This window comes from Cynocephalus volans, chromosome 2 (assembly GCF_027409185.1).
Source record: "Cynocephalus volans isolate mCynVol1 chromosome 2, mCynVol1.pri, whole genome shotgun sequence".
NCBI classification, from domain to species: Eukaryota; Metazoa; Chordata; class Mammalia; order Dermoptera; family Cynocephalidae; genus Cynocephalus; species Cynocephalus volans.
In genome coordinates, this window is record NC_084461.1 from 87,511,426 (window position 1) to 87,536,503 (window position 25,078).

Genomic DNA, 25,078 nt, shown 5'->3' on the forward strand with positions numbered 1-25,078 from the left:
TCCTTGCTTTTCTTTATTTGCCTTCCACTGTCTATGCCTGATGTCACTACCTTAGTTCATACCTCATTATCAGCACTTTCAGAGTGTTTTCACCTTTATCCCCCTCCAATTTACCTGTAACCTCAAAATTTTCCTGCCATTCCTCTATCACATGGCTCTCCATACTACTTGCAAAATTAAGTTCAACCTTAGCCAGGCACAATGGATCCTGTATTACTTATCTCTTGGCCTCCCTCTACAGCCTTGCTTGCTTCCACTGACCCATGCACCCTTCTATTCCAGCATGCTGAAACTATTCAATCACATCCAGTGACATAGGAGACCCACTTATCTCCATGACCAGGTCCCTTTGCACATCACAACTCCAGCTTGGACTATGCCTCACTCTTTTTTCTTTCCTTTCTATATTTACCTCCTCAGTCTTCATGACTCAAGTGCTGCTTCTCTCAAGACATCTTCCTTGACTCTTCAGCCTGTGTCCTCTCTGCCTCACCACCAGTGACTAGTTTTGTGAGTACCTCTGATAAAGCAATTTGCACATTGTTAGTTCATTATTTTTATCCTTCACTAGCCTGTGATCACCTCAAAAGTAGCAATTTGCTCTCTATATCTGTAATTCCACTTCCTGGTAAATCAGTGAATGAAATGAAGAAAAATTATAAGAAAGATCAAAGTTATGATGTGTATAACTTGAAACAATAGGTATTGAAAAGTTTATCTGTGTTTGGTTTTGGAGTACATTTTTTATACCTATGTTCATTTACAGATGAGTTTGATAACTAGAAAACTGACAGGTACTTTAAACCAAAATATGAAGCCATATTTTGAAAATCTATGGAAGAACTGATTAACTGGCCATTTGCTAATTTCATGTCAGACAGGGATGATCTCTGAAACATTTCACATTAATGTGAATCATAACATCTAAGCTACTTTTCATCATCTTACACTCTGCTATGACCTGGATCTCATCATTTTTTGCCTCCTCTACTTTTTTGTTTTGTTTTGTTTTGGTGGCTGGCTGGTATGGGGATCTGAACCCACGACCTTGGTGTTATAAGGCTGCGCTCTAACCAGCTGAGCTAACCAGCCAGCCCTTTTCACCTCCTCTAATATCTTCCTCACTGAGTGCTCTTTCTCCTTCATATCTTTTATTTATTATTGTTATCCTTTCATGTGTGAATATGCTGACATTTCTATACCTTTCAATATGTACCTCTTTTGTTTGTAACAACAACAACAACAACAAAACCCAAACAAGAACAATCAAATAAACCAACACATCAACAAAGTATAAGGGCTCCTCTTGACTACAGGATACCGTGTAAATCCTTAACATGCTGTAATGCTCTTTCATCATGTAAATTCAGCATGCCTTGCCACTTCCCCTTCTATGTTATTCTTCATTATGAACCTAGTAGTAGAGTGGTCCCAACTATGTCTTACCCTAAGACCAAGGGAGGCATTTATCTTTGTGCTTACTCAGATTCCTCTCCCTCACATGTTGAGTGACTAATCGGTCAGATGTATAACCATTTACCTAACTTTTCCTTTCTTATCATTCATTTTAACAATTGCTTTGTACTTGTTTACAGTTGTTCACATTTGGATGGAGTCCTAGAACTGGAAGTAGTAAGTAAAAAAATACAACTATTTTTAACATCGTCAATTTGATTTTTGAAAAGCTTGTATTAAATTGAACTTTCAGATGCATTTTTCAGGAGTGCCAATATTAATACAATTTTGCACTGATAACAAACATTTTTTAAATCTTTGCTATACTGGTAGATGAAAAATCATATCTGTTTGTAATCTTTGTTATTCCAAATGGGTGAACATTTAAAACAATTTTTAAAAGTTTAAAATAGTTTATTAGTCATTGTCTTTTCCATTTTTAAAAATTATCTCTTATAGATAAAATATTTTTTTGCATGAGGAATGACATAATTAGGCAAAAAAAGCTGTATCTCATATCACAATCTAGAGTACATTTCATATGTAGCTTTAAGTTAAATTTTAAAAATTGTAAATAATTAGAATAAAATCTAAATTCTGATTTCTACATAGAGCATAAATTTTGTGATTAAAATCGACATGAATCACAAATATAGTTAGTTGTATAAAAATTATTAAATTTCATATATCAAAAATATGAATAAAATATTAATCAAAAATAAGGTAGAAAATATGAGGGTACTTCAAAAAGTTCTTGGAAAAATAAAATTAAAAGATAATACAAATCTTTCCATTAACTTTTGAAGTACTCTCGTATTTGTAGCAAATATCAAATAAGCAATGATATCACCCCTAAAATATAAAGTGGTTATTTAAATTAATAATCATTAAACAAAAAATTGTTCTAATGCCCTGGACCTGGCTCATCTACCATAAATTTATATGATTGCTATTTGTTGTTTGTGTTAAGGAAAAACATATTCTCTGGGAGAGTGGCAGGAGAAAGAATTAAAGCCATTTCTTTGTGAATACACAGAAAAAAAGTGATTTTTTTCTCTCCCAGAAAAGAGTCTGTTCTGTTATAAAAGACTTAGCATGCATAGAAGGTCAAGAGGGTGATTTAAGTTTGCCATAAATTATCCACCAGTGGAGATTCAAAAATTGATTGAGTTATAAAAATGCATTGTACCAGTCAAGGGAAGTCAATTTCTCCATCTTTTTCTTTTGGGAAACATATCATCCCTTTTCTTAGGAAGATAGATCATACTAAAGTAACACATTTTTATCATATTACTTCAGTTTCTTGAAGACATATATATCTTCACTCCATTTATATCTAATTCTCTGTACTCACTTTGTAGACACTCCTATCTGGGCAGTGTTTCTTTGTCTTTGAATATCATGTTGTGTAATATGTTACTCAGTGTCTATTTTACTCAGTTATTCAGTGTCAACTTTATACTTATTGGATAAATTTAATAAACTTGGGAAATGTTTGTTTTCTTGTCTATATAAAAGAATGAGAATTTGCATTTCTAGTCAACGGGATCTCCTTTCAGCCATCGCTGTCAGGAAACACAGTGCCAGTTTAATTTTCACCTACAATAATGAACTCAAACAGCATGTGCTTTAGTATGACTCATTATTAGTTTAGCTTTACAGTTTATGCATTTCTTTACTCTATATTCCCATCTGATAACTTAGGAAAAAAAACACTGTTATTGATAGTTCTGTTATTGTTAACCTCAGTGGACAGTGGAAATGATGATGTTTGTCCGATGTTACATTTCTAATAATTATTAGGAACCCAGATTTTCTTATCCTCAATCTTTAGGACATTTCACTATACCAGTCTTCTTCTGTATTTTCTCCTAAGAATTTAAATTATCTTGCCTTATATATGACACCTCTTATATATTAATTTTGGAATTCAGTTTTGTGTAAACTCTAAGACAACAAATATATGACTAATACCACATTTTTCTCAAATCCTACATTAATTCTTTCATTCATTTGTTTAGTCAGTAAATGAATACTATATACCTCAATGTACCAATCTTGGTACTAGGTCCTAAAATTCAGGCTAAACAAACCAGACATGGTGAAGAGCTACAGCTTGCCTAGAACATATTGTCTAGGACAGTACACCTCAATCCTTAATGCACATAAGAGTCACTGGGTACTGTGATCAAAGGCACATTCTGACTCAGCAGGCCTAGTGCAAGTTCTGATTCTGTATTTCTAACATGCTTCTAGGTGATTCCAATGCTGGTAGTCCAGGACCACACTTTGAATGGCAAGGATTTACTTGTATAAATAGGTTTATATTTAAATGGCTCTCTTAATTGGCCCCTCATTGCTGTTCTTGTTTTTTAAGAGAAAAAAATATGCACCAAGAGGAAATTAGGAGGAAAGTAGTAAAGGACAGGAAAAGCTGCAGGGAATGGATTGAGGATGTGGGTCAAGAAATGAAGAAGGGGTAAATAGTAGAATGTGATTCACACTAGAGGGAGGTTGAGGAGAAGATAGCATGGAGAAAAGGAAAAGAGTAAATAAACAAAATTAAATTAGAAATCCCAACTAATTAGCCAGAACTGACAAAACAAAGAGCTTCATAGTTCTTAGTTAACAATTTCTGAAATCACTTGAAACAGACTCACGATTGCCAGTATCTCTGTTAAAGTAAGGTGAGGAGTGGTATTTGATGGTCAAAGAAAATCAGTTGCCAATTATAGTTGTTAATTGTCACCTCCCTCAGAATACACCATTTAATGACAAAAGACAGCACAGGAGCAGGTTAACTTATTAGTGCTGGACAACAAACCTTGACAAGGTTTCTCTTCTGTGGGAAACTAACATGAAAGTGCTGCCTGACAGTTCCTACAATCTCCAGCTAGCCTAGAGATTAGAAGGAATGCACTATCACTTTTCCAGCAAAGGTGAACAGGAGAACTGGGTAGACAGAATGAGGATCTGTTTTCTGCCATCTCTCAGCATTAATATTGAGAAATATCTGATTTTTTTTTTGTTCTCATTGGAAAACCAGTATTGTGAAGTTTGTGAAATTCTTGAGTACAGACAGTACAAATATTAGAATATACTATTTTTGTACACACAGGGGAGAAAATTATCCAAAACACTTGAAAGATAACTACAGGAAAAATTGAAAGCACATTAAAGACTGTTTTGCAAAATCCAAAACAATTTTCACCACTAAATAATTACATTTATAATGCAAGATATACTGAATAATTTTACAACTATAGAAAGTGAAAAAACAACCCAAGAAAGGATTCAAAAGATACTTTAAACAAACTGCACAAAGGTAGCTTTCTGAACCTGTTATCCTTTACCTATGGTGATATATAAATAACATATGATGTCTTTCAAATTCTAAATTCTTGAAATTTTACAGCACACTTTTAGATAATTTTGGGCAGGGTTTTGTAGAAGCAATTCTATCACTCTGTGGCCTCTGTGAATAGGTAAATTGCAATAATCTAGCTAGAGAAAAAGAGTGTGTATAACAATCTCAGTTTCTAAATTAGAAAACAAAAATGTTGAAAGGTTAAAAACTTCATCCAATATTATCTGCAATAAATGTTGATTGTACTCTTGGACTCTGTATTGAGTGATGGTCTTACAGTGCAACACAGCATTGATATTCTCTCTTCTCTCCCTATCTCCTCTCTCTTTCTCTGTCATTTCTATCTATCTACCTATCTGTCTATCTAGTATCTATTTGTCTATCTTAGCTTATCTATCTAATCTATTTGTCTCTGTAATATTTAGCACATCAGACAATCCAAATATAAAATTTAGAAAATAATACAATTGGACAATTTCTCTAATGCTTACCAGGTTTTCTTTAACTTAACGAAGCTTCTAGTGTTGTGATTATTCTTCTGAATGTGACATTAAAAAAGACTGTTCAAGTTAAATTTAGCTCAGAAATGGTGTGATGTGATTTAGAACATCCCTTAAACTGTGTGTAAAGTCTAAAAGTGGATCCAGACATGCCTTTTGGACCTATTTGAATATTGTTCAGTACCTTGTAAAGTTAATGGTTTAGTTAATTCTATAAAATATATGTAGGTGTTTGCTGTGTTCTAGTTGGTGTATGGAAGGCTATAAGTCAGTTTATGGCACTTAACTAACACTTTAAAATGATCTTTGGTACAGATCACATTCTGTGCCTACTCTACTGATGCGGAATATCATAAAGGGAAATCACAGTTTCCCATAGTTTCAAGATTGTGCATCCAGAGTATTCAAAATTCCTATCACTCTTTGAAGAAATAGGTCCAATGAATAATGCTAAAGTAATGTTTTCTCTTATGCTCCCATTTGATTTTCTTCTCAAGCTGGTAGGAGATGGGATATGAGTGACACATCAATACCAGAATAAATTAGTTAAAATTTTATTCTTCTGGAGCCAAATGACAAAATCTTTACCATCACAATAACTTTGTCATCCTTTACAAACTCTCACTATCAGAGATGATTGGAGGCAAAAAAGTTAGATATTTCCAACCTGAGTCAGTGATTAACTTTCCTATTCCATCTCAGCCAAACTTCTTTCCTTCCAACATGGCATTTGTTAACAGAGGAAACATGCATAGATACATAGGTATCTTGAGGATTGCATGTATAAAAAACATTGATCATAACCCACTAACACTGTTATTTGAATTATGGTTTTAGACATTTTCATTAAGAAATAAAAAATATTTCTCGATGTTTATTTTTCTTTTATGTAGGTACATATGTACATGAAAACTAGATTTTAGAAATCAATTCAATATTTAGTCACTCATTACAGAATCAAAGTTAGGCTTTAATTGATTTTCCTATCTTTATGTGGTTTTTTTTACTTTAAGCCTCATGTAATGATATTGATCAGGGCTTCCTTTTGTGTGATATCCTACTGCTACAAGCATTTATTAAAACTGATTAATTAATGATATTAACAGACACTGGGAGAGTATCTCACAGGAAAAATAATGCATGACAATGTATGTGTCTATATATGTGCAAATATACAACATGGCCATTTTTCGCAGGCTTATTTTAAAATATTTTGTGTGAGATACGAAAAATAACATTCTCCAAAACTGCACTCCAAAGGTCAGTAATGCCATCCAAATGCCCCTTGCTCTCTCCCCTTGAGGGACAACTAACTGTTTGGAGCAAGAGATTCCCATTCGTGTATAACAATGCATTCTGTTACATTGTTAAAGACAGAATTTAATTTCTTTAAAACCTTTTGCAAAAAAAAAAAGATCTAATTAATTGTTGAATGAAGATTTTATCTGAAAATAATGCTTTGGTTTATAAAGTTATAGGTCAACTTGATCATAATACCTGGGTGAATCTGATCCTTGAACTGTTATTCCACTAATTATTGTACACTGAAAAAAGACCAGGCATAATTTATCTCTCCCTCAACAAACTTTCTATCTAATAGGAAAAGTGGGTGCTATTGTTTGAATGTGTTCCCTGAAGTTCATGAGTTGGAAATGTAATTCCCAATGCAACAGTGCTGAGAGGTAGAACCTTTAAGAGGTAATTAGGTCATGGGGGCTCTGCCTTCACGCATGGCTTAGTGCCATTATTGCTGGAGTGGGTTCCCGATAAAAGAATAGGTTTGGCCTCCTTCTTTCTCTCTTGCCCATGTGATGCCTTCCATCATGTTATGACTCAGCAAGAATGCCTTCACCAGATGCAGCCCTTCAATCTTGGACTTCCCAGCTTTCAGAACTGAGCCAAATACATTTCTGTTCGCTATAAATTACTGTGTCTGTGCTATTCTGTTATAGCAGCATAAAACAAACTAAGACAGTGGGAAACAAATAAACAAGCTGGAAATGCAGGTGACCATCCAACCAACTAATCGTACCTGTAGCTACAGTACATCTCCATGAAAATGAGAAATTTGAAATATTCTAAAAATTATTACTAAAATATTGTGATAATTTTAACCAATTCAATGTAGGTAGAAAACTGTTTCAAGAAAGAATGAGGTTTTGATTGGATTTTAAAGTAGAAGTCCCTATGAACATTTTAGGATGGAGGACACATATGTGCAATAACAAAAGGCCACACATACTTGGAGAAGGAAGAGGTATTTGGCACATAAATGATGAGCCAGAACTCAAAGAGAAGATCGAGAGCTGTTAGGAAGGATGAAAACCTAGTATGACAATGTGTCATGGACGATCCTATGCCCACAATCAAGTGATTCATTTGTTGATGCTCATAAGTCAGATTAGAAAAATTCTTCAAGAGCTCTTACAAGCCTAAGACTGTTAAGAGGTAGTGCTATATAACTCCAAAATGGAAAATAAATATTATACTAAGGGAAAAAAGTAATACCAGAAAAAAACAATTTAAAAGTCTTTGGGTCAAACATACACAAGTCTAGAGAACCATCTTTTATTATTAAAATTGTTACTAACTCCATCTTCAATCTTTGTTTCATGTGCTTTATATTTAAGTGACTTATGGTTATAGCTTCCACCTATCAATTTCAAGTTGGTATCTTCGAGATTAAGTCAACTTACTTTTGTCTTCAAGGAGAAATGGGTGGTAGTGGATTCTGTTTTATTCTTCTCTCTCTACTATGTCTGACATAATTTCTTGATTTCAGAGATTCACATATTTTTAATGAACTTTTCAAAAGGATCTAACTTACAGTTTGGGCACTGGGAGAATCTGGTTTATCATTAACATTACCAGACACAACAGCAAATTCTCTGGCTCACTGGTTTGAAGGATGTTATGTTCTTAGAACTGTTCTAATTAATAAAAATGAGGGAAATGAAGTCACATGCCCCTTGGCAAGAAGTGGCAGTCTTTATTTAGAAGTGACAAAATTTGTATTCATATGCATTACTTTTGCTTAATTTTTCCCCCATTTGGAATGATGGCTCTTAAGTGCTAATTGAACTTTGCCATAACAACCAACTATTCAATAATAACCAAGTGTCAGTGTCTTGTTTATTGCTTCCTCCAGTAAAGGAATAGATTTTTCAGTCTATAAGAAAGCTTCCATATATGTCCACTATTGAGTGTTATAGAATATAGTAAGTGATCATCATACAAATCTATAATAAAAGTAATAAAGTGAAACTCAAAAGAATGTGTTTTCCAACTGGCTATGAAATAACAAAGGTAGTTTTTCTGAGGATATTGTATCTAAAAAGTGGATAATTTCTAAAACGATTTTTGGAAAAATCAGATTATTTTCTTGGATAATTAGAAAATCCTGGGCTACACCTCTCTAGTGCATACTTTAATCTAGAACATTCCAACTTCTGTTTCTGAAAAGTAGTAAAAATGTGAAGAAAAGTCCAAAAATGATTATGGTGATAATTTTTATATCTTCATAAAGATGATTACCCTTACTTTTTATCCTTGGCAAGTCCATAATACAAATATAAATTTGTAGGATTGGTAACTCTCTAGTTCTTATTAAATAAGTCTTAAAAATAATCACAGCTTCAAAAAGTATAAAGAGTCCCCTGTAGTTCTAGTCCTACGAATACTCCACCATTTTCAAATGTTTGAACACCAACCAGTGAATTCTGTGTCTAATGACCTCATTTGAACATTGCAAGTTTGTAGAGAAAAGTTTAAAAACTTTTCTTGAAAGGTTTAAGTTTATAAAAATTTGACTTTATAGAGCCCAATAGATTGTTTCTCAATTTTATGACCATCTCAAAAAGTGTGCCTTTAAAGAAATAATATAATAGAGGTGGTGTTAGCTTAGGAAAAAAAAAAAACTAGTTACAAAAAGACTCCAAATGTGCACATGTGTAGTAGCTTCTACCCACATCATCTCCCTAGATTACAAAACACTTCATTTATGTAAATTCAACTTTACACAAATTGTCCCATAAGACACCTTCTACAAATTTTGAATTACATGCTATCATACTGCAAGTTAAAAAAGGAATTAATATGAGCAAACGAAGCAGACAAAGCAGAGATCCTTATGTGTTTCTTGGTAAGATGGTGGGCTAAAATGCAGACCAGGAACACCAAATCTACAGTCCCTTACTCCATAAAAGACAGAGTGAGATGGCTTTTATATTTACCGTAAGAAGGATTTACACCCTGCTCTGAGACTTGGTCACCGAAGGTTTTAGAGGAGATGATGACTGGATAGGCTATAGTGTTAAAAGAGATGACCCTCTCATCTCAGATAACCAAGAACATTTTGAGGGTAAGATTGAGGCGTGTGTAAAGGGTTTTTATTCATTCAAAATGACAGATGACAGAAAATTATGATAGAGCACTTTCCTTCCTCTTTCTATCCATTCTTCTTTTATTCCTTATTCCCCTCCAGGCCTCCCTTCTTTCCATTTTTTCTTCCTTTCTTCCCTCCCTCCTTTGTTCTTTTCTTCCTTACTCTCTGCCTACCTACCTCTAGCAAATATTGATAGATAAATTTGCCAGACACTTTCCTAAGGACTGAAACTAAAAATGGTGAAATGCAGACAAAGTTTCTCTCTTGCATTCTAGTTGGGAAGACGCACAGTAAAGAAAGAAACATGTGATGCAAGAAACAAAGGGCAAGGGGATAGTGACAGATGGTGATGGTGGTAAAGGGTGTTTCAGATAGTGCAGTCAGGAAAGACCTTGCAGAGGATGTGCTGTTGTGTACAAGGAGAGACCTACCCTTGCCCCAAATGATAAAACCACATGAAGGAGTGTAAATAGAGGGTTTCAAAGAAAATTCTGTCAGGTACACTGTCGCTGAAGTCTCAGACTACTTGATTTATGGACACTGGCAAGATATTAGTATTTTATGCACAGTGTGGTGAGAAGCTGCTAAATGATGAGGAGAGACTATAGCTTTGGAATAAGGAAGCAAGTGTGCAACTAAGGGGATTAGATAAGGAACTACTGCAGAGTTCTAAGCAAGAGATGATGTTGGCTAAGACCAGGGTGGCAGCAATAGAGGTCATAAGAAATCATTAGATTCAGGATATATTCTGAAGATAACATCTATAGAATTTGCTGATGAATTAGTGGTATGATACTAAAGAGAGAAAGGAGTCAAGGCTACCTTTATGGCAATTGTAATTTTTCTCATACATATTTAGCATGAAAAAGAATTTAAATAAGATATTTGTATGTGCCTGCAGATGTGCATGTGACTCTGAACCTATAAAACATAGTTATATATATCTGGGTTCACTGAATTTCTATATTACAATCAATTAAGTGTCAGCTCCCCAAACATGCTTTTTTAGATACAGCTTCTTACATCAATCTAAAATTCCTGGTTTCATGTGCACGTAAGATTCATGTAGGAAGCTCATCAACATTGGGAGGTAGGCTCTAGTAAATTGTAGATTTACAAGAATGCATATGAAAACTGCACAGTGATATTGTAAAACAATAAATATATATTAAAACGCCAGCGAACCTAACTCATTTTCTAAGTTTATAAGCTCTGGTTAAATTGTAAAAGAACTCTTGTATTACAAACTGTACAAACAAGTCTACTCTGAAATGAGACTGTTAGAACTCTTATTTTAGTCCATTTAAGGCTTCTTTCCTTGAGAAGAGAAATCTCCTGGAAACCACCAGTAAGAGAAGATAACTAGTTGATCAAATCTTTCAACATTTTTCTCAAAATTTTCAAAACATTTTTTCTACACTACTAAATATTGCTAGTTATCCAGGCCAAAAAAAAAAATAAAATTACTTTTAAAGCTTGGATGTGTAGATAGTACACTCATGAAGTCTGAAAGAAGGTAAAGCACTCAATGCACATAGAAATTGTGAGGCAAAATGAAACTGTGGACTCAATGAGGTTTCCACCTAGGAAGTGGTGAAAATATTCCTCCCACTGTACTACTAAAACATTAGACCTGAGCTGATTGACAAGAGTGGCCTAGGAACCAATTATAGAAACTCAAATCCATCTGACAGTTAGCAGGAAGGTAGATAATGACTCCAGAAGACAGAGTACGGAATACAAATAGATAAATCAGTTTACTGGACATCACTGGAGTTGGGTTGCTGTAGGAAAAATCAAAGAGTATTCCAAGGTTGGAGCACAAGTTTATTCATCTAAGGCAGACTCTAAGGTTGTAAGTCTAGACAGTAGGCATGAAATGAGGTGCCTAAGACATAAAAAGAAGAGAAAGCGTATATACATTAGCCAAGTCCCTAGGTCCCAGATATTTTCCTGGAGGAGCAGCGGAGAAGCTTAGGAGTGATCTAAACTTCCAATAATTCATAGTAAAACTGTGAGGATGTTGCTACCTGGTGACCTACTGTTGCTGCTTGGCCAGTGAAAGAGAAAATAGTCTTTAATTTTAGAATGAAAGAGGAGGGTAGTAGGATTTCGTGGAATCAGAATTTTACTCACGAGTGAACTAAAGTCCAGGACCTTGGAAACCAGTAGGCTGGCCAAAGCCAATTACAGTGCAGTGAGACATAGGGCAAGATATATAGTTTCTAGGAAGTGAAGGCAGGAAAAATGGAAATTGGCGGCTGTTATATAAAGCAAAGTCGGCCACCAGTGGCTCTTCAGATGTAGAAATTGCATACAAAAACATCCACTTGTCGGAGACACAGTGGCATGTTAAGTAAAAATTCAGTAATATAAGATTTGGAATAATGCTAAGAATCCAGTCAAAAGAAACAGGGCTAACAAAGCCAGAGCGGGAAGCACTATCAATAAACTGATATAAAACTGGGGAACTACTGCAGTCAGGCCTCTCTCATTACCCACCTGTAAAGGGAGCCTTCATTTTAGAGTCAGGGATGTGACTGAATCTAACCGTTGGACAGGCCCCAGTGCCACAGCTTAGAGGCATGCAGGAACAAGAAGTCACATTTGGACCCTGTTTTCCTCCGGTATGAATCACCTTTTAAAATTCCCTTCTTCACATTACAACAATTTCCATTATGTCTTAAAATCTTTACTTTACCTGCCCTGTGATTTTAGTTACTTCAGAAATTCTAGAAGCCTTACATTTTCTTCACAACCATACTTCACACAGAACTCAATGCTTGAAGCTCATTACTTCTAATTCTTTTGTCATTCCCTTATCAAATATTGTCACCTCCTCTTTGTCTACAATTTTCTTTGTATATCTAATGTTGACAGGGTTTTCCTCTCAGTCCAATTATTTTGAGTTCAGATTTTTAAAGGTTCAAATCTATGATCCTGAACCCAAGTGTGAAAAGGCAAAATAATAAGTTAAAATGTTTGCAGTTATATTCATGATTATCAACTATATTCATCTGGTAATGCTCTAGTGTGATTTTTCATGGCTATTACTGATTTATGAAAAAGTGCTTGACTATTTACAATAACATATACATAATTATCTTTATTTTTTAAGACTTTATTTCAAAAAGATTTTTTCAAGATCTATGGTTTCACAGGCTGTATTCCATCTTGTCTTTAAGGGACTTCAGGTCTTTGTCAACATGTCAATTCAGCATTCTTTCCTATCCTTCTTTATACTGTACTATTTTACGTTTCAATATACATGTTCCACTTATTCAGAAAATTTTTCTAAAGAATGAAAATATGCCAAAGAAATTATATAGATATAAGAATTGGGAATTAAAAACTGCTAATATCTACGATGTGATCACAATCCCATTTCTACTGTTGTTTTTTTGTTTAATAAAAAATTAGTCAAACATATAATTCATTAAATATATGTTGACTATCAAGGAAAACCAAACAAGTATGTTTAATTATGTGAGAAAATTAAAAAACTAAAATTTACTAATGTATATAAATAATGTGTATAAAGAGTAATAAAGGCAATTTGGCCCAGCATATTAAATATAAAGTTGCTAAACTATGTTCTTAGAATCTGCTAAATAATTGTCAACAAAATGTGAAATTAACTTACATCTATTCCATCACTGCTTTGTACTATTCATAATCTTTCTACAACAAATGAATTCACACAAAGCTAATGAATATAAAGAAAATATATGAAGAAAAATATTTATCCTGTGGGAATATTAAATCTAATAAAATTTCCATTTGCTCCCTCCTGCCCTTAAAAATCTGCTGTATATCTTATTGCTGCAAGGAGATCACCTTTTCTTTCAATGATACAATAATTTTAATTTCCTATTCCGGGGTAAATGTAAATTTGGATACTACACTCAAGATGATATCATAAATAAATATTTGTTTAAGCTTCCACTAATACTTAATATTAAGTTTAAACATTTTTGCCAGTTTTCTATGCCTAAGTAAAATGTTTTTGAAGAAATTATAATCTCTAGAAACAGAAGAAAGCTCACCTTATTACAAAGTTGTGACTGTCAATCTCTTTTCCACATTCACTATCTAGCAGAATACCAGAGTTTCCAACAACTGCACAGGTCTTAAACCTGCGATTTTTCATTGGTGAAACTTCAGGTAGGAGGCTATGGAGATCATGAGAAATATTTAGTGTCCGGCGCCTGTCGAGGACATAGTGTATGACATCACCAGGCTTAAAACTGCTCTTGACCACTGAGACGTCTCGTTCTGCATCTAAGAAACGAAGAATGTTCTTCCTATATGTGAAATACAAGAAAAGTTTTATATTAATGACAGCATATCCAAGAACTGGTAATGTCATTTACAAAGTAACATAATGAAATATAAATTGATAAATTATTAATCTTAAGTTGTCAGGTGGTAAATAAACCAAACAATTAAATAGATTCTACAGGAAATAGAATGTTTCCTGGAAACTATTTGCACAGAGCTGCTCAATGATTTTGTGAATAGGTATGGTATATACACCTATTTGTGGGGTAAAAAAAAAAGTACTTCATTTATCAAAATATATAGAAAATTCATTTATTAAATAAAATACAGTCACCATTACATGACTTCACATCACTAGATATTTTGCTAGCTTCAATCAGTTCTCCATAGTTATTTATTTTGTTTAATGTGATCTAGTTAAGGTTAATAGAAATAACTTGAAATTGTTTTCAATTATACCATAGTTGACTATACTAAAATAATTAAACTTCCAAAGAAATTTATAGACATTTATACAAATTATGTGTATGATTATTTGAAGAGGAATGAAAACTATAGCACTAAATGTATAGGAAAGTTTTATTCCAAGCTCAAGAGTCCAGGAAATAAGATGGATGCATTAAAGGAAAAGATAGAACATTGGACTGTATATGGCAGAGATAACTAATTGTTCCTTACTATTATTTCTTCCGTCCTTGCTTTTTGTATTTGAAACTTCTAAATTTTACTTGGGTACGTGGATGCTCAGCTAGAGCATTTCCAAGTTTCCAAGCCCAAGTACAGCTGAGATTGGTCATGCAAGGTAGTTTCCTTAAATTGGGTATGTATGGATCATGTGCATCTCTCTATAAGAAAGAAATAAACTTCCAACATGTTTGGCCATTGTATTTTATGGTCTCTTTTTTGCATGTGGAAGCTTAGCCTATCCCATAACTAACATGTAAGTTTATAACAGATGTGAGATGCTACGTGAACATAAAATATATGCATATGGTACATAGCTGGATAATGGAAAATGAGAAAATAGGTATAGCTAGCTGGAAAGCTGAAAGTCATGCCTCATACCTAATGAATCTGTTGCTCTTGGAGAATTGGTTAAAAAGTGTTCGTATGTTCGTTTATTTTGGTTCCTCCATTTATCAAGGCACTAAAAGAGGTTAAGGCAGGCACGGAGTAGCCAAATTGCAAGCTGAGATGGAAGGGAATACATCTCTGGCAATGGCCTGTAATCTAAACTGTGTGAAAGTCTAGTAATTGCGACCCCCCCTAAATGTTTATGTACCCCAATTAACAAGAAACACTACTAAGAATTGGAGCCATCCCAGCAGTAAGAGGGATATTGCCTTCCCACGATAGTCTATAGATTCAAATGATGTAAGGATAACTGCTATTAAATTGAGGACAGGGAGGGATAGATCAGAATAATTAGGGGAGAGTCAGAAGGCTTAAGAACTGTGTTCAGAAGAAATCTTTGGATGGGTTTATTTATACCTGGAAGTAGCCCAGGAGCCTAGCAAGTTTTTGTGAGAATTATATTGCCAAAGAACTTATAAACCTGGCCTACAAAAGTCTGGCATTGTCAGATACTCAGCCTACCAAACACTTACCAGAAGAAGCAATCTGAGAAAGCTCTGTGCCTAGGTTGGAAATTGGATATTATTTACTAAAGTGCTTTTATTACAAACTTGGATTTTCAAAGCAATAGAAAAAATCTCATTATTATAATAAGATATGACAGAAATGTTTTTCCTCAAGTGTTATTGTTTAAGCTCCATCACAATAGGTAAATTTTATTATTGAGCACAGAATATGATCTCCTCCCATGACTTCCTCAAAAGAGTAATACTCCAACCCTCACTTACAAGCCAGAAGCATGGTTAACAAGGAGGTACAGAAAGTAACTAACTCATATCTTTCTTTTTGTTTTCTTTATTTTGGTTTGTTCTAAATAGGTTTCAGTTTAATGTGTGATCTAATTAGAAAACCAAGTGGTTGAAGACTGTGTTTGGACAGATTTTATATACAAGGTCCCTCAGCTCTCTGAAAAAGAATATGTCTTCTGAAATTTTTGTCAAAATATTCTGAATATCAGTTTCATAAGGAGTGGAATTTGTACAGGAAAACCTGGGCAAATGCCCTGCAAATTAAATCACAAAAATTGATAGACATACTATCAGACACCTTAATAGTTTATCATAAAGTACAGATCATATAAGAAGAGTTACAGTTTAATTTAACAAGGATTACAAAAATAGGGCTTATGAATTTCAGAAAGTGAAGTGGAGAAGTCTTTTATTATGTCAAACACATAACGATTCTTCACAAAAGTTAACAACTAGCACCAAAAGTGACAATACACAGAATCTTTTGTACAAACTTATTAATTACCATTTATTTGGGCAAAAATCAAGTAATACCTGACACCTGTATTTCTACAAAAAATGTCTCATTTCCTGTGAAAACTACAAAGCTGGCTCTAAAATAAAGATTGCACGGATGTGGTTAAACCATCAAATTAGACGGTGTCATTATTTTCCTTTGAATATAACTTAAATAGGTTGCTGCAGATGTATTTGAAGATGTATGCTCTCAAGTAGTGGTATGTTTGCAGGCTTGAAATGAGTAGATTAGAGGTCCAGATTTGAAAGAAAACTCTAGCTTAGAAATCCAAAAGGGAAAATACTTTTTACTCAGTCAAAAAAAGTTAAAACTTACATGCTTGTCAACTAATAGCTTTTCAAAAACAACACCTTTGCTGGGTTTTGGAAAGTTAGCAGCAACAATATTTTAAAACATGCCTTCTAAATTCCTAAGTATAACTAAACATCTTTGGTTTATTCACTCTTCAGGAAAAATGCTATAAAAAGGGGGACTATGAGACTTGAGCAAAATTTCAAAAGTAATCATAATATCTAATTTTTGGATGGAAATAGTGTTTAATGAGATAAATATTTATTAAGTGCAGATGATAAAATAGTATATATTCTTCCAATGCTGTGTTATAGGCTCAACAGTAGTTTATTCTTTTTAAACAGAAGCAGTAAAAATAATAAAAGTGATTTTCAAAACAGTAAAAAGTACCAACTCACATAGACTAATCAAAATATAAAAATGTCAAAAAAGTTTTTTGGGCAAAACTCAGAATAATTGTTAGTGTAGAATTTGCTTTTCTAAATTGAAAAAGGACAAAGAGGAAACCTTGAATGACTTCAGTATGTTCTTTTCCTTATGTTGAACCAAACTTATAGTTCCTATTTTAGGGCTTAAATCTATGCATGAAAAATTATCTGAGATAATATTACTGGTGTAGGATGTAAGAAAGACTGAAAATAATTACTATAAGTGAATAATATTGTGACTTAAGTATTTAATACTTTTTGGAAACAGTAAAGAAATGTTAGGTTGTTTTCCCTCTAGCAGACTGAAGGCATTTTTTAGATTACAAATGTAATGAAAAAAGCTCTGTGGATTTGCTAAGTCTAGTCACTGTTCAGACAATAAATGTGCAAAAAAACCCCCCACAAAAATAATACTTAAATGCAATTAGCTAAATGTCATTGAAAGCATGAAACACTCTTGTACGTACATTGAACTAAAACAATATTTTAAGTATTACAAAGGAGAACATACATGCTTTTGCTCAGAAGATAATTGATCTGAATTTAATTTTTAGAACAGGCTAAACAAAATTACTTCAGAAATTAGAGAGAGAGAGAGAGAAATCCCAATTTAAGATCTGAGCTCTAAGGAAACATGAATCAGCAAAAGCTAATGTTTAACATTCAGGCTATCCCAGTACAAGTTTTTTCAATATGTGGCTAAGTTATTACCAGAAATTCAAAGAAGGGGGTTGTGTTTTCCATGTGTGACTTAAAAGGACAAAAACCAAAAGATCCCTCATAGGTCCTTTAACTGTCATTTTGTGATCATAATGCAACTTTTGAAACCTCCTTAGATAAGCAGACACCTAAATTCAGCAACTGTTTTCATGTAAAAGATAACTGAAAGAATCTGAAAATATATTTCACTTTCAGTGAGCTCAAACTCTTGGTCGTAAAAACTATTTTTTGTTAGGCAATGTTGGCTTAAAGTGAAAGATTGGTTTAGACCGTTAAACTGACAGGAATAGATTCTATACAGAAACTTTTCAACTGAATTTTTAACTAAAGCTTCCCTTTCAACTCACCCATCACTTGAAATAGCAACAGCAGAGTCCCAGAGAATTCATTTACTAAACATTGTTTTCACTCGTGAAACGTTAAATATAGCTAACCTATCACCAGGTGCCATGCTTTCTTCTCTGTCAGTTTCTTATGAACAACAAGCACACTGTCCTGCAGCAACTAGAATTTAACCTAAATGGCATTGCTAACTATATCAGAAGGTATTGTGTGAAAAATCTTAGAATTGGTATTCACCACAATTTGAGAAGGAAATTAGGTTATGATGCATACATTAGGAATCAGTTTTTGCAAACTTTAGGCAGTGACTCCAGTAAAAACTCACTATATCAATTCAGTTGCTACAGTTCACAAAAAGCAAGGAAACAAACAATCAAAACTTTAAGAAATGCCAAATGTTTCATCATGCCTACAAAAATCAGACAGAACACACTTGGTCCAGAATTTGGTAAAATTGCATGAATGATATTTTGTTATTTTAAAGCAAAGAAAAATATCATATCACAAAGATGCATTTTGATTGCATGCATTTTTAGTATTAAAATATACTCTACCAAGAAATTTGTTTCATAGTAAGACTTTGGTTCTATAGTTAAGCCTTGGCTTAAATCTTGACTAACAAGCTTTGTGACCCAAGATGAGCTCTACTGGTCACTTGATTGTACTGATCGAAGTTAAGAAGACAGTTTAAGAATAGTATGTGGACCTTTTATTTTTATTTTTATTTTTATTTTTTTATTTTTTTTGTCGTTTTTTTTTCGTGACCGGCACTCAGCCAGTGAGTGCACTGGCCATTCCTATATAGGATCCGAACCCGCGGCGGGAGCGTCGCCGTGCTCCCAGCGCCGCACTCTCCCGAGTGCGCCATGGGCTCGGCCCGTATGTGGACCTTTTAAAGTACATTTATGCATGCAATAGCAAATTCTTTTTGACAGGTAAGCATACATAAATTTGCAATTATTTTTAGTTAACCCACATCTTATCTGTTTAAGAACTTTGATATATCATGATACTAAGAGTAGAAAAATTTGTTTCCAACCAATTATGATGTGATTAAGTTCACCTAAGGAGTACCTGAGCTCCTAAACTTCTATAGATCTATGTGGAATGGGCTCTTCTTTGGGTTTCTAGTCAACATATAAAACAGAGAGAAAAAAAAAAAAAGAAATAAAGAAAAGAAAACCCAAATATGGAAAAAAATGTCAAATCACAAATGTTGGACATGACCAAATAATCTCTCAGTACAATATTCACAGATTTATTCACAACATCTAATACGTCTTAAATGTGTCATTTCTTAGCTCACAATAATAAAGAACAAACTATTACCAATAAAGTCAAGATTTTAAACCAAGCTAATTATTTTAATTGTGAAGTTAGATGTAGAGTGCATAAACTCCTTATATTTTGATGAATTTTCAAAGTACAATGAACTAATACATAAAACCATCTCTCTTAGACAACTCCCCAGATATACAGCTGTTTGATGAATACATGATGGGTCTTCAAAAAGTTCATGGGATGTTTCACATAGTTTTTTAAGTCTATTTTTCCACAAATTTTTTGAAGGACCCTCCTATATGAACCAATTTTTGGTGTTCTCTGAAGGCAGCAGAGGTCATATTATGCTGAAGGAATGAGTAATAAGAAAGAAAATCATGTCTACAAATGTAAGCAAACAACAAAAAATGTATCTTCAGCAACTGTTTCACATTTTAATGTAAATACATAAATAACTTATTAGGAAATCAAAAGAGCATTATAAGTTTAATGAGATTTTTTAAATGAGAAGTATTCGTAAGCATAATTCAATCATGTAAGATCAAAACTGATTAGTTTGGGCCAGCCTGTGGCTCACTTGGGAGAGTGTGGTGCTGATAACACCAAGGCCACAGTTTTGGATCCCTATATAGGGATTGCCGGATAGTTAACTTGGGAGTGCGTGGTGCTAACAACACCAACTCAGAGATTAAGATTCCCTTACCGGTCATCTTAAAAAACAAACAAACAAACAAAAAGAAACGATTAGTTGTAATGTCTTAATCAAAAACTTCAAAATAGAATTTTGAAAACACTTGTAAAATATACCCATACCCACCTACAGAAACAAAGTAATATGGTTCTTCTTAAATGCTAGAGAAGTGAGGAAGAAACAAGAAAATAATTATCTAAAATACCCCATGATTAGTTTCCAATTTGACTTTGAAAAAACATACTTGCAAAAAGCCAAGTCAACAATCAGACATTTTCATATTCTAAATTTTTTATTGCAGGTGTCAAGCTGATTAACACTTTATAGTCATTGATGCTATAGGCAATTATTATTTTTTATGAACTGCATATTGTACTATAATGATTTTACAAATTATTCTTTCTTGCAAGGAAGTGGCAACTTTGTATATATTATTTAATATTTGCTCACTGTTTTATTGTTTAATTCTTTATCGGAGAATAAAGATAAGGAGAACCATATAAAAATAGTACTACCATTTAATTCATATAATCAGCTATTATAATTGAAAATAGATTACTCCCCAAAATGTGAATTAACTCATTAACTTGTAAAGTTGCAATAATGAATTTCTTGGGTCAATTTATGTTTAACACCCTTAGACTGAACACCTTACTAATAGCAAAATGTAAATCTGTAGCCTCATGCACACCCACAGTATTCAATTTTGTATAGATATTAGGAAGGCATGACCAGATATATTAACTAAACTAGTGTAAAATACTTATGTACGTAATTTACTTATTAGATTTTCCTTATCTGAATATTATTTTTCATGCCTAGGTAAATGAATTAAACTATTACAATTTCTTAATTTACTTCTATTACTTTACCTGATCTATATAGCAATACCTAATTCTCTCCCTTCTTGCCAAATCATCCAGTTTTAAAGTTCTCTTTCTGTTTGTTTATAAATCAAATCTTTTCTTTTAATCACCCATATTTCTCTCTTTCCAATCTACTTCCAAGAAATGAACCCTTACTCTATTCTATACCATACTACATGTGTCTTTATGACCCCGTATCATCACACATCCTATAGCTCTTTTTTCATAATTATTTCATCTCTCATAGCGTTCCTAAATTCAAATGTAGCGATGGGGATATGAGACACAGAGGAAGATACTTGATAGGTACCATGAGAGAAGGGAGCCCCAGGTGTAAAAATGTCAAATTAGAGTGATCATGGCTAACATCAGCTTCAACAAACTAGTTCTCAGGAAGAATACAGGTCCCAGAGTTGTCAAATCTTTTAATTTCTAACGAGTTTATGAAAATCTGTACTTTTATTAAAAATATCCTGATTTTTAAAATTGGCTTTAAGTTTTTTTGTTTTTTGTTTTTGTTTTCTTATACAGTTGAAATAAATCATGCTTCCTGGCCATCTTTTTACCCAGACGATACCAATTTATGAACTCTGCCATCAGATTCCACTCATCTCCTCATTCTTGTACTAGGCCCATAAATATAGAAAACTCTTCCTAAACTAAAAGCAACCAAACATACATCACTTGACATTGCCATGGATTGATTGCTGTTTTCCTTTCCAGTCACTTCCAAACCTTTAAAACAAAGTAACCTAACCATTCCTGCATTTCTCTGACACCCATCTTTTTTAAAATTTCCATATATCCTTTCAAGCAAATCTCAAAACGCAGTGAGTGCCTTGCTGTAATGCATTCTATGAATTGCTTTATATACTCTAAAGATAAGTGCAATAAACTCTTTCTTGAAGTTGCTTATAATCTACATTATGTGTATGTATAATCCAAGAAGTGAGCAGGTAGAAACCCAGGCAAGTATCTATCAATCATTAAGTTACTCTTACAAAATCTGTGTGTTAATATACAGTCATTGAATGATTACTATTTTACCAATAATAGAAAAATGCAATGATTTGATTATGTAAAGGACATGTTCTCTAGAATTTTTAAAGTATTCTGATTTACTGAAATGTTCTAATTCAAATATATCAACAATACAACGTAATTATAGAAAAGATTTTCTGCTTGCTTTTCCATAATTAGGAGAAAAGACTATGTTTCTTACTAGTAATAGGACTATAATAGAAGAAAATGAAATAGTGATATGCAGGCATTGAGTTTGATTTTAAGGGTTTTTTTCAGCTAAAATATCTAGTCTTACAAACAGTAAGCCAATACTCTAAAAGGTTATTTTCTGATTTTATCCCATTTTTTTCAACATGAACTCACATAGATATTCACAAGTCAAATTTATTTATATTGTTTTAGCAAAATAGGAGTTGGATAGACTTCATTTTCATCTAGTTGAAAAACTCAAGATCAGAATGAAGACTCAATAGTAAAGAAGTTAAAGATAATTCTCAAAACATATGTCCATCCTGAGTAATCGGGTAAAGTATGTTAAATATTAGTACTCTCGAATATATTATTCCATTAGTATATAAACATTATATTCAAAACTCACGTATTCATCCTTAAATTTCTGACTGTATAATAATTTCAGTTTTACTGTTTCACATTCTTCAGTGAGCAACATTAAACAGAGCCAGTTCATTCTTTTATTAAAGTATTCACAGTTAAAGTATAAATCAAGTGTTCGATATAAGTTTGAGAAGCCCAACAAATTTAAGAACATGATGTGATATTTATCATGCCATACTAAGGAAACTAACCTTATCTCCAGGACCAAAGAGGAATTGATTTTCCAACCTTCTACATTGTGCTGGAAGATTGAGGTGCCAGCCTTTCGAGTGATTTTATCAGAAGTATTGACAAGTGATCGACTCAAATACAATTCACCATCTCTGAAATATAAAATAAAAAATAAATGCCAGTTTTGTGAAAGTAAGAAGCATTTTGTTTAGCATAATACATAATCTGATTTATATTTTTTGGAAAAAGTTACAGATATAAATTTTTTAACATGTTAGAAAGAAAGGTGTAAGCATGATGAAAAGTGTGATAATGTTTAAGTGAATATGACTTTAACAGGATAAATATCTACACTTATTTTTGAAATGAAACTATTTTCATATAAAGATAATATCTCTGTGGTACTTATAAAAATTCTCATCAAATCTAAAAATATCATTACCATGTAATCCAGCAGTCCCACTTCTGGGTATATACCCAAAGTATGCTGAAGAGATGTCTGCACTCCCTGTTCATTGCAACACTATTCACAATAGCCAAGATATAGAAACAATCTAAGTGTCCATCAGCAAATGAATGGATTAAAACAGTGTGGTATATGAACACAGTAGAGTACTATTCGGCCTTTAAAAAACCAGAAAATTCTGTCATTCGTGACATGGATGAACCTAGAGGACAATGTGTTAAATGAAATAAGCCAGGCACAAAGAGACCAATATTGTGTAATTTCACCTATATGTGGAACTTAAGAAAAATAAACACATAGAAGTAGAGAGTAAAATGGTGGTTACCAGAGGCTGGCAGGGAGGAAGTGGATGCGGAAAGGAAGAGGTTGATCGACAGGTACAAAGTTTCAGTTAGGCAGAAGGAATAAGTTCTGATGTTCTAATGCATAGCATGATGACTATAATTACTAATATAGTGTATATTTCAAAATAGCTAAAAGAGGATTTTAAATGCTACAAAGAACTGATTAATATTTTAGGTGATGGATATGCTAATTAGCCTGATTTCATCATTCCACAATGTGTGTGTGTGTGTGTGTGTGTGTGTGTGTACATATATGTATATCAGAACATCACATTGTACTCTCTCTATATATATACACAATTATTATTTTTCAATTAAAAATAAAATAAAACTTTAAAAGTAAAAACTTCTGTTCTCGAAAAGTCCCTCACTGATGCTATTTAGACAACAGAAACAGGATATTTGATCAATTCTCCTGCATCTGTATAACTGTGACTCCCAAGATAGTAATTTTATTTTCACAAAAGCCATATGTACATAATGGAAAGAGCTTTTGTTTTGGAGTAAGAAAAGTTTGGAATGTCAGGTGATCTGGGCATGCTTGTGATTCTATGGACTACTAGCCTTATGTTCTCCAGCAATATTCTCTTTGTAGGCCACAGTGTCCTTACCTTACTTCGAAAATTACCATAACATTATTTAATATGCAATGACATTGTGAGGATTAAGTGGTACTCTGTATGTGAAAGTAATTTATTAAGCACTATTAAAGTACTAATTTTAAAAATTGCATTGATCTGAAAACATCTCAGCAATAAAACAATTTCTTGAGAGTTGTTGGTGGAAAGACAGAGACTGTAGTATGGACAGAACTCATTCAGCAGCCATTATTACTAGTATTTTCTACTACATCAAAAAAAAATAAGCTACCCTCCTCCAACTAATATCATCAGTCTAGTATATCATGTGGCATGTTAGTAAGCAGGGGTGCTGGTGGTAGTGATGATGGTGACAGATACCCATGTTATCATTTATGCCATTAGGTCATTTATAACTGAACCAACCCATTGTTCAATAGACTATTTTCTTGGTACTTTATGGACATAAACCCAACTGAGAGAATCAAAAAGCCACTTGTTATGGCATACCAACAAAGACCACAGCCCTCTCAATATGTGCATTTATTTCTTTACATGCCACCTTTTAATTTCTAAAATCTCAAAAACAGTTAAAAAGTAACATGACTGTTTATTCAATCACAAAGTCTAAATCTGTGTTTATTATGTAGGCAGTCCTCTCACTATCAATGGAAGCACTGCCTGTGTAACAGCTGTTGGATAAATTCTGTAAATGGATGCTTATAGTTTGGTATTTCGGTTTGCATTCTTTTTTAAGCATGTAGTTTAAATTTGAAGCAGCTCAAAGCATCATGTGCAGCTACTCCCCATTAAATTTAAAACTCTATAAAAATTAATATTTTATATTATCCTACTAATGAAAACAATACATTTGC

The 25,078-nt window shown here is 33.2% G+C and overlaps 1 protein-coding gene across 1 annotated transcript in view; it reads right to left on the reverse strand.

Moving 5' to 3' along the window:
* Positions 1–25,078, reverse strand: part of ST8SIA4 (ST8 alpha-N-acetyl-neuraminide alpha-2,8-sialyltransferase 4) — an 85,067-nt gene that overhangs the window by 54,715 nt on the left and 5,274 nt on the right. The window contains 2 exon segments of the mRNA XM_063087496.1: positions 13,753–14,010; positions 22,836–22,967. Of these exon segments, the coding sequence (XP_062943566.1) occupies positions 13,753–14,010; positions 22,836–22,967 (390 nt within the window).